The sequence below is a fragment of the Zingiber officinale genome, chromosome 11B, assembly GCF_018446385.1.
Source record: "Zingiber officinale cultivar Zhangliang chromosome 11B, Zo_v1.1, whole genome shotgun sequence".
Lineage (NCBI taxonomy): Eukaryota > Viridiplantae > Streptophyta > Magnoliopsida > Zingiberales > Zingiberaceae > Zingiber > Zingiber officinale.
Genome location: NC_056007.1, coordinates 80714125 through 80732923, shown reverse-complemented (window position 1 = coordinate 80732923; position 18799 = coordinate 80714125). Strand labels below are relative to the sequence as shown.

General features: G+C 38.1%; 2 protein-coding genes across 2 annotated transcripts; one reads left to right on the top strand and one right to left on the bottom strand.

Moving 5' to 3' along the window:
* The first annotated feature begins 12851 nt into the window (after positions 1-12851).
* Positions 12852-16250, top strand: LOC122035002. The gene is made up of 2 exons (XM_042594365.1): positions 12852-13385; positions 15932-16250. The coding sequence occupies exons 1-2, from the start codon at positions 13036-13038 to the stop codon at positions 15939-15941; spliced, it is 360 nt and encodes a 119-aa protein (XP_042450299.1). The 5' UTR covers positions 12852-13035; the 3' UTR covers positions 15942-16250.
* A 253-nt stretch (positions 16251-16503) lies between these two features.
* On the bottom strand, positions 16504-17607 carry LOC122034824. Its single transcript, XM_042594178.1, has 3 exons — positions 17200-17607; positions 16987-17132; positions 16504-16894 (listed from the first exon to the last, which is right to left on the bottom strand). The coding sequence occupies exons 1-3, from the start codon at positions 17465-17467 to the stop codon at positions 16727-16729; spliced, it is 582 nt and encodes a 193-aa protein (XP_042450112.1). The 5' UTR covers positions 17468-17607; the 3' UTR covers positions 16504-16726.
* Between the last annotated feature and the right edge of the window lie 1192 nt (positions 17608-18799).

Here is an 18799-nt window from a genome sequence, read left to right as displayed (position 1 = left end):
ACGGATATAAGAATAGGCGAGTATATATATATATATCGGAGAGAATTAAGAAGAAAGAGCGTGTTCTGTGGGATGGAGGGAGCGTGAGGTCGAGGAAGCCTCGAGTTAAAGTGGTCAAACGGGAGGTCCGAACGCACAAACCGACGTCGAAAACCCACGAGTGATTTAATTGACGCGTGGGCTTGCGAACGGACCTGCATGGAGCCTCCAACCGTAACAGCGCAGATGTATCGGGTGGGCGTACGTCTTTACAGAGAAAAATTTCTTTCACTGATTTACTTTTCTTCGTATAATTTAGAAATTTAGAGATGGACTCTGAACAGCATGTAATCATTAGTATCATGCGGATGGCGGATTTGTTCAGCTGGTCTGGTCGTTGTCGACTGAGGTAAGCAAATATTGGCAAAAACCGAGATCTCAGGCCAAGAAACCGTGTTGGTCTGCCTACCATTGAACAAGCCATACCTTCCTCCGAACTAATTAACCAAACCAGCAAATCAATTCTTGGCATATACTTAACGAAATTAAGCAGGAAATCGTCCGGATTTGTAACTCAATTATATATAATACCGGCCATGTGAAAAATATTTTAAAGAATAGGAAATTGTGGAATTTGTGAAAACTTGGAGGAGCTTGTGTCGGATTGCAGATTGAGTTAGTTACGTTTTTAGGCTGTAATTACAATGTGGTTTCTCGCCAACCTTCTTAGCTTTAGTGAAGTCAATTGTTTAGCCAAACTGATGTATAACAGATTCCTTACGTTTCATTTTTATCAATTGTCCCTGTTGATGACTTATAAGCCGTGGCCTTTTTTTGGCTGGCTGGCTGGATCCTAATTGTCGACAAGTATAGTTTTGTGTAGCTATGTTGATGCACCAAATAATTAAAGTGACTAGCTAATTATTTGTGATTAGGGTGATCCAAAATTCAGTTAATTTAGATTAATCAATGGAATCGATTGAATTTAAAATTTGATTATTTCAAAATTTTATTTTAAAAAGTAGGTTAGGGAGCCTTGGAGATGTTCACAGATGAGCCGGCGATGTAAAACATCTCAGGTGGCCTGCTTGATGTCTGTGATCATATATTACACTCTTTCTGTCTGGAAGACAAGTTATCATTTCTTAATTCCATAAGTTTAGGGTTTAGAATTTAAGGTTTAAGGTTTAGTTATCATTCCTTAATTCCATAAGTTTAGTTTAGATATCTTATTTGTTTCCATTGTTCTTTTATTCTTTAAAATTGATAATGTATATTGATCATGCCCGGAATCTGAGTCAGATGAAGGTCGGATGAACTGTTGCAAGCGTTGACGGAGGGGCGACTGAGACGCCTTTCTCGTAGGCGCTTCCGAAAATGGACTCCCAGGTGGTGCTGACGGACGACAATGATTGAGTCGGCTGTACCTGAGTTCTGCGCACACTCAGACAAGCACACGAACGTTAAGGCCAGAAACCAGGGAAAAAGTCCCCAGAGTAGGCCCTCCGACGTTCAAGTCAGGTACTTTTTCCCCAGAAGAACAATGTACGAAGGAGAAAGAAAGTAGAAGACAAATGCGAATGTGCGAGAGAGTGTACCTGCGTAAGGAAAAGAATCTCACAGTGCGTACCTTCCGGAGCCTAACTAATGTTAGAGAATGTCGGGTGTTAGGACTTGTCGGATGATGGAGGACACATGACATCTTCCTCCTATTGACTGAAGGAAGGTTTTATTCGCAGGTGGCTGCAGACCGTTGGAATATTCCCTGACATACAATAGTTATTATCTGACAGACGGCTACGATACCTTGACCTTGTTGTCATGTAGCGCCTTCTGTCACGATCGGGTATGAATAGGGCAGCTCAAGATGACCAGTCGGGTATAATGCCTGGCCTAAACCTTGAGGGACCGGGAGTCGTGGAGAGATCGTCCAAGAGCTAATCGTGAGTTTAGCTTACTGAGAGCACTAGGCTTAAGTACAACTAAGTCGTGAGAGCCCAACCCGTCAAATCCAGGTAAGGTATTCACCCCGATTGTCTACCCAGGTGTCTCAGGTATGAAGTTCCGGTCTGTGAGTACCTGATCGAGAATCAGGTTGCTGACGCCATCACCCGGTCTTACTTCCTCTTTCCATACCTGTTGACTGTCCCGTCCCCTTAACTTCTGTTCGTCCCATTCTTTTGACTTCTAATTGCCCAACTTTATTGGACCCCACCATTATACACCGTATCATATATCTAAGCCTTACTAATTTTAGGAATGACCGATTTAACTTCATAAAATTTTTTCATTAGTTCGGGGTAAATCGAAAAAGCATATGTGGAGACTTAAACAACCAACATTCTTAGACTCACTATCTATGGAAAAGAAAATCCCCCACAATACACTGCAACTGAGTTTAACTTGAACTCTATATGTCTGATCTATCATTGGAAGGTCTAATCACAATACTTCTCCCCGGAGTTTCATTAGGAGTAAGTAAAAATTCAATTAAACCGAACAAACTAACTGAATTTTAAAATTCAATTTGGTTTATTTAAAGATTTAATTTTTTCCTAAAAAATTAATTAATTCGGTTCAGTTTCCGTTTTAAAATTTTTTTATTCAGTTAAACTGAATAGATCGGATTAAACGTTTTTTTTTTTACTAAATTGAATTTTTAACATTTTTTTATATCGAAATTGAATTTTATTTAAAACAATTTATTTTTTTATAAAAAATTGATTAATTTGATTTTTATCGATTAATTGATATTTTATAGGTTTAATTAATTAATTTTTTTTTAATTTGATCAGTTTAATTTGTTAAAAAAAAAATTCAATTATGCTAGATGATTTTAATTGAATACTCATCCAACTTCATTGATGGCTAGATGATTTTAACTGAATAACTAGATAATTTTAACTAAATACTCATCTAGGCTTCATTGCTCTTATTAAATATAGTAGTGTAACATCTCATTACAACCTGCTCTTATTAAATATAGGAGTGTAACATCTCATTACAACCTTTTGATTTTATTTACAATCGATTTATTATTATTATTATTATTTTTAATAATCATCTCGAATTTAATGTCGGCTAAAATCATTAGTAAACTAATTATTTTATTGAGAATTTTTTTTAATGAATAGCGGATATGAAAATATTATCTATCAAGCTGATGTCCTTCCCTAATTTATTCAAACAGTGGATGAAAAATTTTGGTACGATAGAATTAATCATCCCAGATTTAATATCATCGGGAGTGAACTAATGTTTAATTTAAAAGATTTACTTGTTTATAAATTCTTAACACAAAATTAATTTTATCCCTCCAGTAATTTTTCTAAGTCTATAATAAATTACGAATAAAATGTTTTCTATTTATGTTGGTTAATTCAATAAAAAAAAAATCAAAACTAATATTGCATTAGCATTTTTATCATTTCTTTTTTTGAAAGTTTTTATTTAAGATACGAAGCTCATTAAAAATTAAAAATCGATTAAAAATATTTTTTGTTGAAAGTTAGAGTTTAAATCTAATTATTATTAGTTTTGTGTAGCTCTGTTGATGCACCAAATAATTAAAGTGACTACTTAATTATTTGTGATTAGGGTGATCAAAAGTTTAGTTAATTTAAATTAATCAATGGAATTGATTGAATTTAAAAAATTGATTATTTCAAAATTTTATTTTAAAAATTGGGTTAGGGAGTCTGATGTTCAATAGATAGGCCGGCGAGGTATAGTGCTTCAAGAGAATCCTTGTTCAATAGGCTAGCATATGTGTCATTTACAAAAATGATTTTGAAACATCTCAAGTGCCTGCTTGATGTCATGTGATCATAAATTACATTATCTGTCTAGAAGACAAGTTATCATTTCTTAATTTAATAAATTTAGTTGAGATATCTTATTCATTTTCATTGCTCTTATTTTTTGAAAAAATTTACGACTTATATCTAAGTCTTATTAATCTTATGAATGACTGATTCATTCAACTCCATAAAATTTTTTTATTAGTTAAGAGTAAATCAAAAAAGTCATATGAATACTTAAACCATCAATATTCTTATATTTGTTATTTATTGAGAAGAAAATTCCTTATAATATCTTGTAGCTAAGTCTAACTTGAACTTTATATATCTGATTTGTCATTAAAAGATATAATCATAATACATACTGACTGAATTTTAAAATTGAACGAACTTTATTTGGAGATTCATTAGGGGTAAGTAAAAATCTAATTAAATCGAACAAATTGATTGAATTTTAAAATTGAGTTCGGTTAATTTATTTAAAAATTTAATTTTGTCCTAAAAATCAGTTAATTGGATTTGATTTCAATTTTAAAATTTTTTATTTAGTGAAATCAAATAGACCGAATTAACCGATTTTTTTAACTAAGTTTAATTTTTAACACTATTTTTTAAGATTGAAATTGAATTTTATTTAAAACAATTGTTTTTTTAAATAGTTAATTTGATTTTTAACCAATTAATTGCTATTTTATAGATTCATTTTTTAAAAAATTTGATCAGTTTAATTTATTCAGAAGAAACCAATTTGATTAGGCTAGATGATTTTAACTTAATACTCATCTAGGCTTCATTGCTCTTATTAAATGTGTGAGTGACCGAGACATCTTATTAGAACCCTGTAATTTTGTTAACATTATTTATTATTTATTATTTTTATTAATCATATTAAACTTAATGCCGGCTAAAATCATTAGTCAACTAATTATTTTATTATTATTTTTTAATGAGGAGCGGATCTGAAAATATTATCTATTAAAAAATATGAAACCTCACACGTATGGTCAGAATGTTAACCTCGTATAATGACATCTCGACGATTAAATTCTAGATCTTTCGATCATGAAATTATGTGTCCCAACTGTGCTACGCCCTGAGGACTAAAAATATTGTCTATCAAAATTGATCTATACGTGTACTTCTCCAATTTATTCTAACAGTCGATGAAAATTTTTTTTACGATCAAATAATCATCCCATATTTAATATTACCGAGTTAATTATTAGTGAATTAATGCGTAATTCAAAGGATTTACTTGTTTATAAATTTGTGAACACAAAATTAATTTTATTCCTCTATTTTTTTTTAAGTCTGTAATAAATTACAAATACAATGTTTTCTATTTATGTTGATTAATTTGATAAAAGAAAATCAAAACTAATATTGCATTAACATTTTTATCATTTATTTTTTTGAAAGTTTTTATTTAAGATATGAAGATCGTTAAAAATTAGAAATCGAGTAAAAATATTTTTAGTTGAAAGTTGAGAGTTTAAATCTAATTAATATTGTTTTTAAAAATAATTTAATTATATCATGTCCTTGGTTTAATTTATTTCAAGCAATTATACTCTCTCATATATTATAAGGTAAAAAGTAAAAAGTGTAGAAAGTGATGTGAAAAAAACGTAATCATCTTTATTGATGAATAAAAAAAAAAAAAATTTAAGAAATAAAGAGTACAAAGTCTTATATAGTGAATTATCAAAAAACTTAAACCCTAAATTAAAAAGGGTTAAAAAGGTAAAAGACTAAATTACTCTCAAGGTTATAAATAAATAATTCTAATTATATAATCTAACATTCCCTCAAACTCACGATGCTACAGCTAGAAGCATTGAGAGTTTGTCAGATAAAAATTGGAAGCGTGAAGTGGAATGAACCTTGGTAAATATATCAGCTATCTGCAGTGAGGAAAGACCAAAAGGCAATGCGATAGTGCCAATCTGAAAATGATGATGAGTGAAATGACAATTTATCTCAATATGTTTCGTTCTCTCATGAAAAACTGTATTGTGCGTAATTTGAATGACACTCTGATTATCACAATGAAGAGCAGTAGGTTTCTGAAGAAAAATTCTCATATCTGCAAGCAACCAATGTAGCTAAATAATCTCACAAGTAGTGGTAGCCATGACACGATACTCAGCTTATGTGGAGGATCTCAAAGAGATAAGGGAATCTCCAAGAAAAATACAGAAGCTAGTGGTTGACTTATGATCCGTAAGATCACCCGCCCAATCAGCATTAGAGTATGCACAGAGCTCTAATGAGGAAATAGAAGGGAATAAGAGACTCTAAAACTGAGTTTCCCGAAGATACCGAAAATGCGAAGAACAACAGCCAATTGAACTGTGGTGGGTGCAGTGACAAACTGACTAACCACATGTACAACATACGCAAATATCAGGACGAGTCACAGTGAGATAAGCAAAGCTTCCCACAACTATACAGTAGAGGTTAGGATCTGGCAAAGGAAAACCATCTGATGGAGAGTACCTAGCATTAGTCCCAAGGAGAGTATCAACTACCCTGTTGTCAATAAGATGTGCACGCTCAAATAGATCATCTATGTACTCTGACTGAGATAAGAGATAACCTTTAGGTGAAGAGGCGATTTTAATCCCTATAAAATAGCGCAATAAATCCAAGTCATTCATAGCGAAACAACAAGCTAATTCAAACGTCAAAGACTCAATTCCATCAAAATCATCACCAGTAATTATCATATCATCCACATATAAAGATAAAAATATACGACATGCATATGTGCACTTGATAAATAAAGCTGAATCATGATTACTGGGATGAAAACCAAGCGAGGTAACTATCGTGGAGAACTTGGCAAACCAAGCACGTGGTGCTTGTTTGAGTCCATAGAGAGCTTTGCGAAGCCTGCAAACTTCACCAGATCGGTGAGTAACTCTAGGAGGAGGCACCATATACACTTTTTCTTGAAGATCACCATTCAAGAAAGCATTTTTGACATCCATATGAGATATCTTCCATTAACAAACAGAGGCAACAACAATTAACATACGAACTGTGGTCATTTTAGCAACAAGGGCAAAAGTTTCCTCATAATTCATGTCATACTTCTGAGAGTAACCTTTAGCAACAAGACGAGCTTTGTACCGTTCGATAGAACCATCAAATTTAGTTTTGATCTTATAGACCCAACGAGAACCAATGACACGTTTCCCTGGTGGTAGAAGTACCAAATTCCAAGTATGAGTATGATGCATAGCAGTTAATTCCTCATCCATAGCAATCTGCTAAAGAGGATTACCAACAACTTCTCTATAAGACAAAAACTCAGAAAGATGATGAATAGAGGCAACAAAAGAGACAAAGGAAGTAGAATAACAAGAATAAGCAAAATCAGGTAGTTTAGTAGACTTACGAGGATGTCTAGACCGACGAATAGGATTATCCACAATCTCTAGAGGTGAAGGAACAGTCGTAGGAGGGGGAGGTGGAGGTGGAGGTGGAGGTGGAGGAGAGAGAATATCAGATTCAGTGAAGTCATCATGTGGAAGAGTAGTCGTGGGGGAGGCTTCGTCGGTGTCGATACTGAAGAGATTAATGCGAATAAAATCTGCATGAGTCATGTTATGTGATAGAAGAGGTATGAAGAAGAAAAGAATATGCTCAAGAAACACAACATGATGAGAGACATATAATTTTTTACTAACTGTATCAAAACAACGATATACTTTTTGACTAATGTCATAACCAAGGAAGACATACAAAACAAACTTAGAGGACAACTTATCACGCTCAACATGTGGTCAGAGAACAAAACAGGTACAACCAAAAACATGTAAAGAGGAATAATCAGGAGCATGAGCATATAATTTTTGAAAAGGAGACAAACCTGAATTGTGAGAAGTTGGAATCCTATTAATTACATGAGTAGCAGTAAGAACTGCTTCTCCCCAAAAAAATACTAGGAACATCTGCAGATAATAAGAATGAACGAGCTGTCTCAATAAGATGTCTATGTTTTCTCTCTGCAATCCCATTCTGATCAGGTGTTTCTCGACACAAGGTTTGATGTATAGTACCTTCTGATGTAACCCCCCCTCCAAAATCATAACGAAAACACTTGATAACCGTTGAATGATGAGTTTTGACAAGAGCTTTAAAGTTATTAACAATGGTAAGATAATCAGATCTATATTTCATAAGATAAACCCAAGTATAGCGAGTGCAATCATCAATAAAAGAAACATAATATTTTGATCTATCTTTTGTAGTAACAGGAGAAGATCCCCATACATCAGAATGAACAAGATCAAAAGGATTAGGAGAAAAACATAGACTTTTATTAAAATGTAATGTAGAAAATTTTGCCATTTTACAACCACTACAATCTGAAATATCATGACTTTTTAAAGTTCTTAATACTCCAGACAAAGCTAAAAATTATAAACGAGAGGCTGAAACATGACCTAGACGAGTATGCCACAAGTAAAAATCAGATGAAGAACGACTTAATCGGAAAGATGACAAATCGACATTAGAAGTTGCAACATCTGGTACTTGAAGCTTATCCAAGACATATAGTCCCCCTTGCCTACGGCCTATCCCAATCACTTTCTGAGATCGCGGGTCCTGCACATAACAATTGTAGGAAGAAAAAGATATTAAATATCCAGACTTAGACAATTGACTAACAGAAACAAGATTAAGTGTAAGACTAGGAATATAATAGACATCAAAAAGAGACAAGCAAGTTGTAACAACAGAACCAATACCTAATAATGATATTGGAGTACCGCCAGCCGTCATAACTGATAAAAATGAATTAGAAGATAAGGAGATAAAAGATGATAAGTTAGGTGACATATGATGAGAGGCTCTAGAATCTAAGATCCATAAAGAGGAAAATATACCTGATGTACCGGAGGATGACAAACCTATATGAGAAGAAGCAGACATGACAGAGGGTTGTGAAGCAAGGAATTATTGAAACTACTAAAGCATATAAGGATCTAAAGAGGGGGCAACCACTGCATTACTAGACTGAGATAGTCCATTTGGCGACTGATCCTGTCCGGAATCTGAGTCAGACGGACCGCCGGGGCGAGGTTGATGGAATGTTGACCGAATCATCACGTCCTGGAGGGGGGGTGTGCTGAGATGGCTTCGGTGTTGACCAAGTCTTCAAAAGTCTCTGGTCAACGCTACCTGCAGCCAGCGACCGGGTTGACCCAGCCCCCGGTACCCCGATGCTCGAGGCAGATTCAACGAATATATGAGTACAAGACTAAGCCATAAAATAATGAAATATACATAGAATATGAACGGAGAACGTACCCTGGCCCAGGGGGGCGCCCTCGGATGGGATGCGACTCGAGTTGTCGCGATCCGGAAGAGTAGATGACTCTGATCAGGCTAGATCTGACGACGCGGAGCCGGAAGACGAGTTGGAGGTCGGGAGATAATAGTGGCACGCAGGCCGGGCACTAATATCGACACGCAGACCGGGCACTAATATCGGCACTCAGGCCGGAACATGATATCAACACGCAGACCGAGAGATACTAACGGCACGCAGGCCAGAAGGTACTAGCAGCACACATGCCAAAAGGTACTAGCGACACGCAGGCCGGGACACGAAATCAGCACACAACCCGGGAAACGAGATCGGCACGTAGGCGGGGAAACGAGATCGGCACGCAGGCCGGGATATGACATACAAACTAGAATCTAACACACATGTCAGAAGACACAGAGACTGCAACATAGCCACGGCTCGAAGGCCGGAACACAACCATATAGATCAGATACCAAATCAGCGTAGGAAATGTATGACGACACGGATCGGAGGCCGTCTACGATGATGGGGGGCGACTGCGGCTCGGAGGTCGTCTGAGGCGATGGAAATCGGCTGTGGTTCAGGGCAGATGTTGCATGAGCACGGTCAACCGACGATCTCAAAGCGACAATAAGATGGGCGACGACCCCGGAGGGAAGTATCAGATGGCGGTGAACAGTGAACAGCGGAGAGAAAGACGTCGGTAGGGGAGCAGGACGCTAGTAAGGGGGGAGAGGGAGGCGAAGCTGGAATGCTGGCGACCACTGGACGCGGCTGTGAACGCCGACAACTAATCCAATGGTTGGGCGGCGAAGGAGAAAAAGGCGCGGCGTTGAGCTATAGCGCTGATGGCGGCTAGGACAATTAGAGTTCCTGGACGGTCGGTGGAACGATGACGAGGGCAGTGGACGGTCGGCGCACCGGCGAACTCAGGAAGAGGCTGCTGCAAGTAACGCTGAAGGCCTACCAGGGCGGCAGCAGTGCTCTCCGACTACGTTGGGCCGTGGGTTTGCCGGCCAGGAGGCACCGGACGGAAAGGCGGCATGAAGAGGGCGGCGCTGGGTACCTCCGGTGGCGGCGTCGTGAGTGAGGAGAAGAAGCAGAAGAGCGGCAGCGTAGAATCTCTCGCAGCAGCAGCCTAGCCCCCTCATGGCGGCACCCGATACGCAAGAAAAGGGTCGGCACGCGAGGGAGCAGTGGTGGTCGGAGACATCTCCCAACGAGCAGAGAGGGAGAGAGGGGCCACCGACGACAGGAGATGAAGAAGTCGTCGTCGTTCGATGGCAACCGGAAAATCCAAAAGGAGGAGGAGGAAGTGACGTTGCTGAGAGGGAAAGGAGCTAGGTGAACAGGAGGGAGGAAATTAAAGAGAGCTCATCTTCCCTGGCGGCGGAACCAGCCCAACACGAAGCCCTTCTTTGCACAGTGCTTTCTTCCCTTAATAAATCCCTAAATAGTGCGATAACAAAATTGCCCCTCCTCCCCCTCATAATTTCCTTTCCTGCCATTAAGCCATCTCCGGATCAGCGACTGTTGTGGTTGATTATCAGATTTCCATGAAGTATTCTGATGTATAAATGATAGTTGTTGAGGTCATTGCTGTTGATATTGTTGTTGTGGTGGTTATTTTTGCTGCTACGGTAGTTTACCTTTGTTCAACAATAATAGACATTGAGACTTCCAATGCCCTTTTTCTTTGCAATAAGCACACTCATCACTAGAAACCTTCGAAGTCGACCTACTTTGATTATGCGGCATAGCTTGTTGTGGTGCTGCAAAAACAGATGGCGTAGATGGTGCAACAGTCCTCTTATCAACCTGAGACTTAAGACGAATCTCCTCAGCTAGCAATTCATGTACTACTGAATCAATGGAAGGGAGAGGACTACGATGCAAATTTGTTCCACGCAATCCTTCAAAGTCATTATGAAGAGTCATCATGAAGACCAGGCGTTGCTCTTCTCTACGAGTGACATAAGCTAGGAATGCTCCCAATTCTGAGGATTCTGTGAGTGCTAACTGGTCCCATTGTTCCGACATAGAAGAATAAAAATCTTGGATCCCCATATCTTGTTGCTGAAGTGCACGTATCTGCTTCTAATTGATATTTTTTGACAAAGTTAGAATGCGCGTATAATCTTGACAGATGATCCCAAACCTCTTTGGCCGTCTCGTACTCGGCCAACTGAGCACCAACGGAGTGTGAAACATAATTATTGATCCATGTAATAATCTTCATATTATCGGTCTCCCAAACATCTAACGACTTGTATAATCATCGACATTAATGTCTGTAGGTTGAATTTGCACACCTGAAACATATTCTCACATAAGATTTCCTCGCAATTTTTTTTTTCATAACATATCCCCAATACGAATATTTTTTTCCATCCAATTGAACAATGATCCATTAAAGCGAATCTTCTGTGCAGTCACTCATGATGATAGAACAAATTGTGTTCACGAATAACCGAATACCAAAGCAAACTAAGTATTGTGAAAATAAAAGAAACTCAATCAAAATTGTACTTACGCTAAATCCTAAATTAAAAAAGTAAAAAACTAAATTACCCTAAGAGTATAAACAAATAATTATAATTATATAATCTAACAAAAAAAAGGTGTTAATACATTTAGGTAATAGTCAAATGAACATTAAAAAAAGTCACCCCAAAATATTATTTCAAAATTAATTATTTTATTTTAATCCGAATTATTGTAAATAAAATATTATTACATTAATATATTATTTATTAACTTTAGTTAAAATTGATTAAATTTCATCGAACATTATTTTAAATTGGTCGAATTCATTTTAAAAAATTATAACAACTATTAATAGTTGTTACACTGCTAAAATAATATTTTATTAGCTGGTACTAGTTGTACTAGTTACAATTAAGATCCTTCTTTTTCTTTATTTAAGTAAGATTTTTATTTATTTATTTGTCTGTGGAAGTTCTTGCTGCTTCGTTTCTAAAATAGTTTTTACATTGTTTTCTTTTCACTTTCTTATTTCTTTTCTTATGTGTCTTTATAAAAAAAAAAAAAAAAAAAAAAAAATGAAATGGTGGATCCCATCATTTATGTGTCTATCCTTAAAAATTTTTCTTATGAATATTATATCTCTTCTCCAATTGAGAAATGATATTTTTAAAGAAAATTTTTAAGTATAGACACATAAATGATGGGATCCATCATTTCATTTTTTATGGGTCCTATCATTTATATATCTATTCTTAACAATTTTTCTTAAGAATTTTACTTATGAGTATCATAATTCTTCTCAATTTTATCATAAGGTATTCGTATTTGTACGAATAGAAATATTTTGACATTTATTAGGGGTAATTAATAATCTTTTCGATATAAAACATATGGTGACACGCCCATTTAACGATTTTTACAAAAGAGACGTTTATTTGATGATTTATTAAATATGAGATGCCTTTTTTTTCGATAATTCTTGTTGGCCAGAATCTGGCCAGCTAGAATTACCTATGCTCCAATTAAAATGTATGCATGTACATGCATGTAATTAATGTACACAGATGATATTACCAAAATACCCATGTGTACACTTGCATGTATTGATTCTAGCTGGCCAGATTCTGGCCATTTAGCATTACCCATTATATTATTATATTGTATTGATAAAGTTTTTCTTTAAAAATTTATTATATTGTATTTGTTTCGATTTTAATGATAAAATTTAATTAATTCAGTTAATTGAAAAAAATTTTATAGTCAGATCCGTAGAGTTTGCATTGAGGAGGCAGCATTCCTACGTGTTCTTGACCTGTAGTGCTTGGGTGCCGCAAACCCTAGCGCCGGCTTGAGGTGGCGCATCATCACTCCGTTCGTTTTTCACCCCCTCCGGTGAGCACGGGTTGTAAGTATTCGAATTCCCCTTCGCGATCGTCGTTGCCTTCCATGAATCGCCTGGTACGTCAGCTGTCCCCATCCCTACCGTTCGCACGGTCGCCGTCGGGTCCGCAGGCGTCGGCTGGAACGTTCCTCTTCCAGACGGGCGGAGGCCTCTGTGGATGGTTTGGCGCACGGGGTATCCGGGTACAGGTGCGGAATGGAAACCTGGAGCAGGCGCTGGCGGTCATGGAGCGGAAGATGCGGGAGAGCGGGATGGAGCGTCTCATCAAGCGCCAGGTCGGTCATCACCTCAAGAACTCTGAGAAGCGCGTCCTCGCCCGGAAGAACCTCGAGCTACGTATCCGCTCCCAGGATCTCGGCCGCAAGCTCCGCACTATTCTCATTAAAAAGATTAGGTACGCTCCTTTGCTCTCTTCATCTGCTAGCGTTTGTTTTTTTCCCCCCTTTTCCTCCTTCATTCAAAAGTTATAACTGGAAGTTGAAAAAAAATTCAATCGGTGCGATGTGCAGTTTGTTCTTGCATATGTTATAAGTACATTATTGATTTGGTCTACGAAGGAATATTTTAGAGCTTAATTTTAAAATTTTCTTCTTAATAATACCTGAACTCAAAAGCCTCAACACTGTTTACTTATATCTAAGCAAACCCAGATTTTTGGTGTTCTTATGTCAGACCTGATTCTATTTTCTTTACGAGTTGAGTGTCCCTGATGGTGTTCTTGTTTCTGTTCATGGAGTATCAGTTGTCGATGATGAATTTTGGAAAGGTTTGTTTTAGTTAATTACTTAAATCAGTCACTGTATTATCGATATTAGAGGGATATATACTATGCTGTATGCTGAACAATTGATAGTCAAGTCTCATTTTAACCATAAAAGGTCGACAGTTAAGATCCGAGGTATTGCTTATCTGTTATGACACAAGATCTGCCACTGTCAATTTGTGGATATACAAGAAATACTACAATACCTTGTTTCAGTTTCTACTTCTTAAAGCACACAGGATGTTTGATACGATGTCTCCTGAGTTTATATCTTTGCCAGGGTTATCCACACAATCTAAGCTAATTTTAGTTGTTTTTCACATATATTGGTGGGCTTGACTGCCTAATTTATTACTGATATGATATACGTAGCAACATGAATTTATACTGTTGTCTATTTGGCAATGTCATATAATATAATAAGATTGTTATCACGCCCCTTTTCTTATTCAAGTTGTTATACCTCTGTAACTTTAACATTTCGGTGCTAATATCAATTTCATTTCATTTGGAATAAGTTTTGAAATATAAGCATAGGGCCATGTCTACTATGCCAGACCTTAGGTTTTCTTACATTGGCTGGCATATCCAGTATTGGTACTTTACCACAACACATACCTTTTTGTTTCAGATTGTTAGATATTAAAGCAGAAGGGATTTAGTTTATCTATTCTACGATGTTTCTTTACTAACAATGTATCTTGGGTAAAGAAGTTGCAAAAAAGCATCTTAGGATAAGGTTTACAATCTTTATATAATAATCGTACAATTGTCGTTGATCTCACAATAGTTAGTGCTATGTCTTGGGACACGTAGATTAAACTGAAAGTGTGTGAGCTAAACAGGACAGACTTACAATTGGAAATTTATGTTTAAATCGTTTAATTGCCTTGATTACATATTCTTGATGATCGTGATGTTGGGTCAACCAAATATTGACTAGTAATTTACCCAACATGAGCTAAACAACATGTTGTTCAATGCTGCACATCTGAATCTATTTACTTTGATTATTGCCACATGCTCAATTTTTGTCCCGTTTTATATTTTCATCGTTTTTTTTGGATTCTCACACTTATGCACATCATGTAGAAACATAGTTCCCTTTGGCATGAAGCTCTCTCATAGCTATTGTACCAATCATTATCATGTATAATACTTTAGCTAAGAACCAAGTTTGTATTGATTGATAAATTCTTTCATGCAAAGAATATTTTATGCTTGACCCTGACAAATGACATGGCGATAAAGACCCTTTATTTTGACTGTATTTTGGCACATGAGATCACATAATACTGCATTAAATATCTAAAAGTGCTAAACTAGTATATTTTTTAAGTTTTGAAGCATTGTCATCTATAGGATATCGGATTTGTCTCAAGTGCCAACTATTGGTATCGTATCTTATGTTTTGAAGTTATTATCAGATACACACAAACATAAACATATATGTGCGCTCGTGCACATACGTAGTTATTGATAGATTGGGCTTCTAAATGTGTTTTATAGTATGAACTCGTCATCTACTACTACATCCGTTGTAGATGTCCTTATGCTGTGAACTTGGTTACAACCATAGGTGCATTGTACTTGCTTGCTCAACTCCCGTATCTCATTTTGATGCTGTTATATCATTGTCTCATCTGCTCCCCAGGTAGTATCAATGGGGATTCCTTTAAGCTTTCCCATGACTGAAATACTTTATATTCTTATAGTGTTGATTTTGGTGCTATGAAGAGGTGATATGTAATAATATTGTGGGGAAAGAATATTGTTGTTCTGTTTCTTAATGTTATCGGATGACTTGCAAATTGTGTCGCGTCTAATTACTATTGCCTGCAGTTTGACGTTGTTATGAAAGATTTAGGGGGTGCTTGGTTGGATAGTATGGGAGTGGGGAATGCGAAAGGAATGGAAAATTAGTGCTTGGTTTGGGAAATTAGTAGTGGGTCCTACGGATTCAATCCCCCAAATATGATATGGACCATTACTTAGCAAAATGGGGGGAATGAAAACTCCTCCATTCTCATTCCCCACTTCTATCATTCCCATTCCCTTCTGGAACCAGCACCCCTTAGAGTTTTTGCTAGCATCCATTATTTAGTTATATACAACACGAGGCTCTTAAGGTTAAAATTTTCTATGTAATAATTTTATTAATTTATTTACTTTTGCAGAGGTCATTGAGGATGACAACTGTGGTAGGGGCGACAAAATCCCACATGGGGAAAACGAAGTATGTTACGCTCTTGCCTCTGCATTTGTCATTTCATTCTGGCATAGACGCCCCTAGAGCTTGTACTTCTTAGTAATGGCTGAATGTTTTTTTTGGGAAATTTCAAACATTTTACTTTAGCTTTTCGTATAGATACTAGACATTTAATTATGAATTGTGGCTTTAACTGGACGGAATATATTGTGTAATAATTGTCAACATATGGATCAGTAGGCTTGGCTGAGATGTTTGCCACGCCTTCAGTTATGGAATTGCATTGCGAGTGGTAGACTGGTAGAGCATGCTTTAGTTTATGTTTGTGCATCGTTATCTGCCTACTCAATTACTGTCTATTTCCATTTGCATCAGCTTCATTGTCACCAGTCCCTTACCTCTCACCACCAGGATCATTTTTCCTGTGATGATTATTGAATTGATGTCTATTTTTTTTTTTTTTCATTTTTAATAACAATCAGCAATTCTAGGCCACGGCTCCAGTGTTTATTTCTCAGTGAAGGATAAATGGTATACGTCGGAAAACCTCAAACACATTTAGTTGGCAACTAATCAGAAACCCTGATGTTACAGCCCATATACTCCAAACAAAAGGGTCACTACACCAATAAACTTATACAAACGGCTGACAATTAAGGATCCCTGAATCCTACTCAAGGGCACGCTTATTTCTCACCACCATAAACTTTACACGAAATAAGGAGAAATCCAATAGTTACTTTTTGTCCCTTTCTGTTGCTTATTATTTTCGTGCTTGTTCTCCGACCTCTGCAATGCTCTCCAGAGCTGGCTTCCACTGCCCCTGGCGTGTGGCACCACCACTCGGCGTGTTGCAGCAAAACTTCATGCCTTGAGCCACTTCCTCCATTTGCTTGTCCACTTCTGCCTCCGCTTTATGCTCTTCCCGTTTCTGGGAATGCATTTGCCAAATTCAAGTGATTAGCAAAGATCGTTTAACAACACCACACATTTATTGATTTTGGGACTCAGATAACCACGCACCGCAGGGACAGTGACAGTTTCCGAGTCCGCCATTTCTCTGTGTCTGTCGTCGTCATTCACGGTACTGGAGCTGGCTTTCTCTTCCTGTTTGTCGAGCAGCCGGCTGAGCCTGACGTGTCTCTTCGATGCGAACTCCCTCAACACCTCTGTCCCCCAAATTAGTTAGCTAGAAAGCAATATTGTTCGGGATCGACAGCGGAATGCATTACAGACCTTCGAAGCTGACAAGGCGGTAGACGTGGCCGACGACGAGGGTTTCGTCAGGGCGGAGCAGCTTAAGGTACTCCACTGGCTTCCCTCGGTGATGGTGGGATGCGGGAGAAGAAGGGCGGGAGGTGCAGGTGAGGATGGAAGCGACGTAGTGGCCGGGGTTGTCGGCCATGACTTGGGTGGCGAGGAGAGACCAGTAGGCCTTCTCTAGTCTGCCGTCGCGGTGTTGGATCACCACTGCGGCCGTATCTGCCGCCTGGCAATTCCCCATGAACCGAGGAAAGATGGACAAATAGAATTATGTCTCTTGCGAATCTACGGCAATTACAGTGTGCAAGGACGAGGGAGGAGGATGACGATGAATTTGCTCGGGAGGGTTGCTTCACATGGTGCAAATTACAATTTACAAGAAGCCGCATGAACACTTGATTCGGTTGCAACTTAAAGCACTTTGCAGCCTTGCTGGCTTGCAATTGGATAAAGCCCTGAAGCAAAACATAGATGACTGATGTAGCGGGAATCTACGGTCAAGAATAATACTGAACTGTCGATCAACATCAAAACGGATCGTGACGTAAAGAGAATCAGACTTGGTCTAAAAGAGACTCAGGGCTAGTCCAACTTGCTCGAGTAGCAAGGAGTTGAGTTCACTCAGAGATAACTCGGCAATCGGCATCAGACGCAAACCTCGTCTACGACTCAGCCAAGACATCCAGCTCCCTCATATCCTGACATCATATCTCGGTCTCAGATCTAAGGATCATGCCTCGGCCTTAGATCCTGGTATCGCCCGATCTTAGTCTAAGATCCTAACATTATGTTTCCGTCCTAGATTTTGACATCCTATCTCGATCTCAGATCTTGGGATCATGTCTTGGCCTCATATCTTGACATCGCTCAGGTCTCAGCCTCAACCTTAGATCCAACATCATGTCTCGATCTCAGATTCCGACATCACCCGGTTCTCAACCTTAGATACTGATATCATGTCTCGACCTTAAACCTCGGCATCATGTCTCGGCCTCAGACCTCGGCATCATGTCTCGATCCTGACATCACTCGATTCTCTACCTCAAATCTTGACATCATGTCTTGGCATAATGTCTCGGGCTCAGATCCCGACATCACTCGGGTCTCAGCCTCAATCTTAGATTTTGACATCACATCTTGGCCTCAAATCTTGACATCCTGTCTTGGTCTCAGATCTCGATATCATGTCTCGGGCTTAGATCTCGACATCGTCTCGACCTTAGATCCCTATATCACGCCTCGACCTGAAATCTCATTATCATGTCTCAATCTCATATCTTGATATCATGTCTCATATCCCAACATGTCATGTCTCAGCCTCAGTCGTCAATTCCAACTATCTTCAATGACACTCTATATTGATTGATGGTCGGCTATCAGTTAATCCCCTTCACATAACTTGGAGATGGACTGTGAGGGGTACCTGGGGTAGAGCTGTCAATTTGGGTTTGGCCCGTCGGATTGGCACACCCTGCCAAACAATTTAAGTGGGTTGAGTCAAAATTTTATCAATCCAAACCCGCCGCGGGCCGACCCACCGCGGGCTGACCCGCCTCGGCCCGCGACCCGTGCG

Coding starts and splice junctions, on each gene's coding strand:
- LOC122035002 (XM_042594365.1), top strand. CDS start 13,036: ATGAATCGCCTGGTACGTCAGCTGTCCCCATCCCTACCGTTCGCACGG.
- LOC122034824 (XM_042594178.1), bottom strand. CDS start 17,467: ATGGGGAATTGCCAGGCGGCAGATACGGCCGCAGTGGTGATCCAACAC. Junction 17,133..17,199: donor CCGCCTTGTCAGCTTCGAAG/GTCTGTAATGCA, acceptor TTTGGGGGACAG/AGGTGTTGAGGGAGTTCGCA. Junction 16,895..16,986: donor AAACTGTCACTGTCCCTGCG/GTGCGTGGTTAT, acceptor ATGCATTCCCAG/AAACGGGAAGAGCATAAAGC.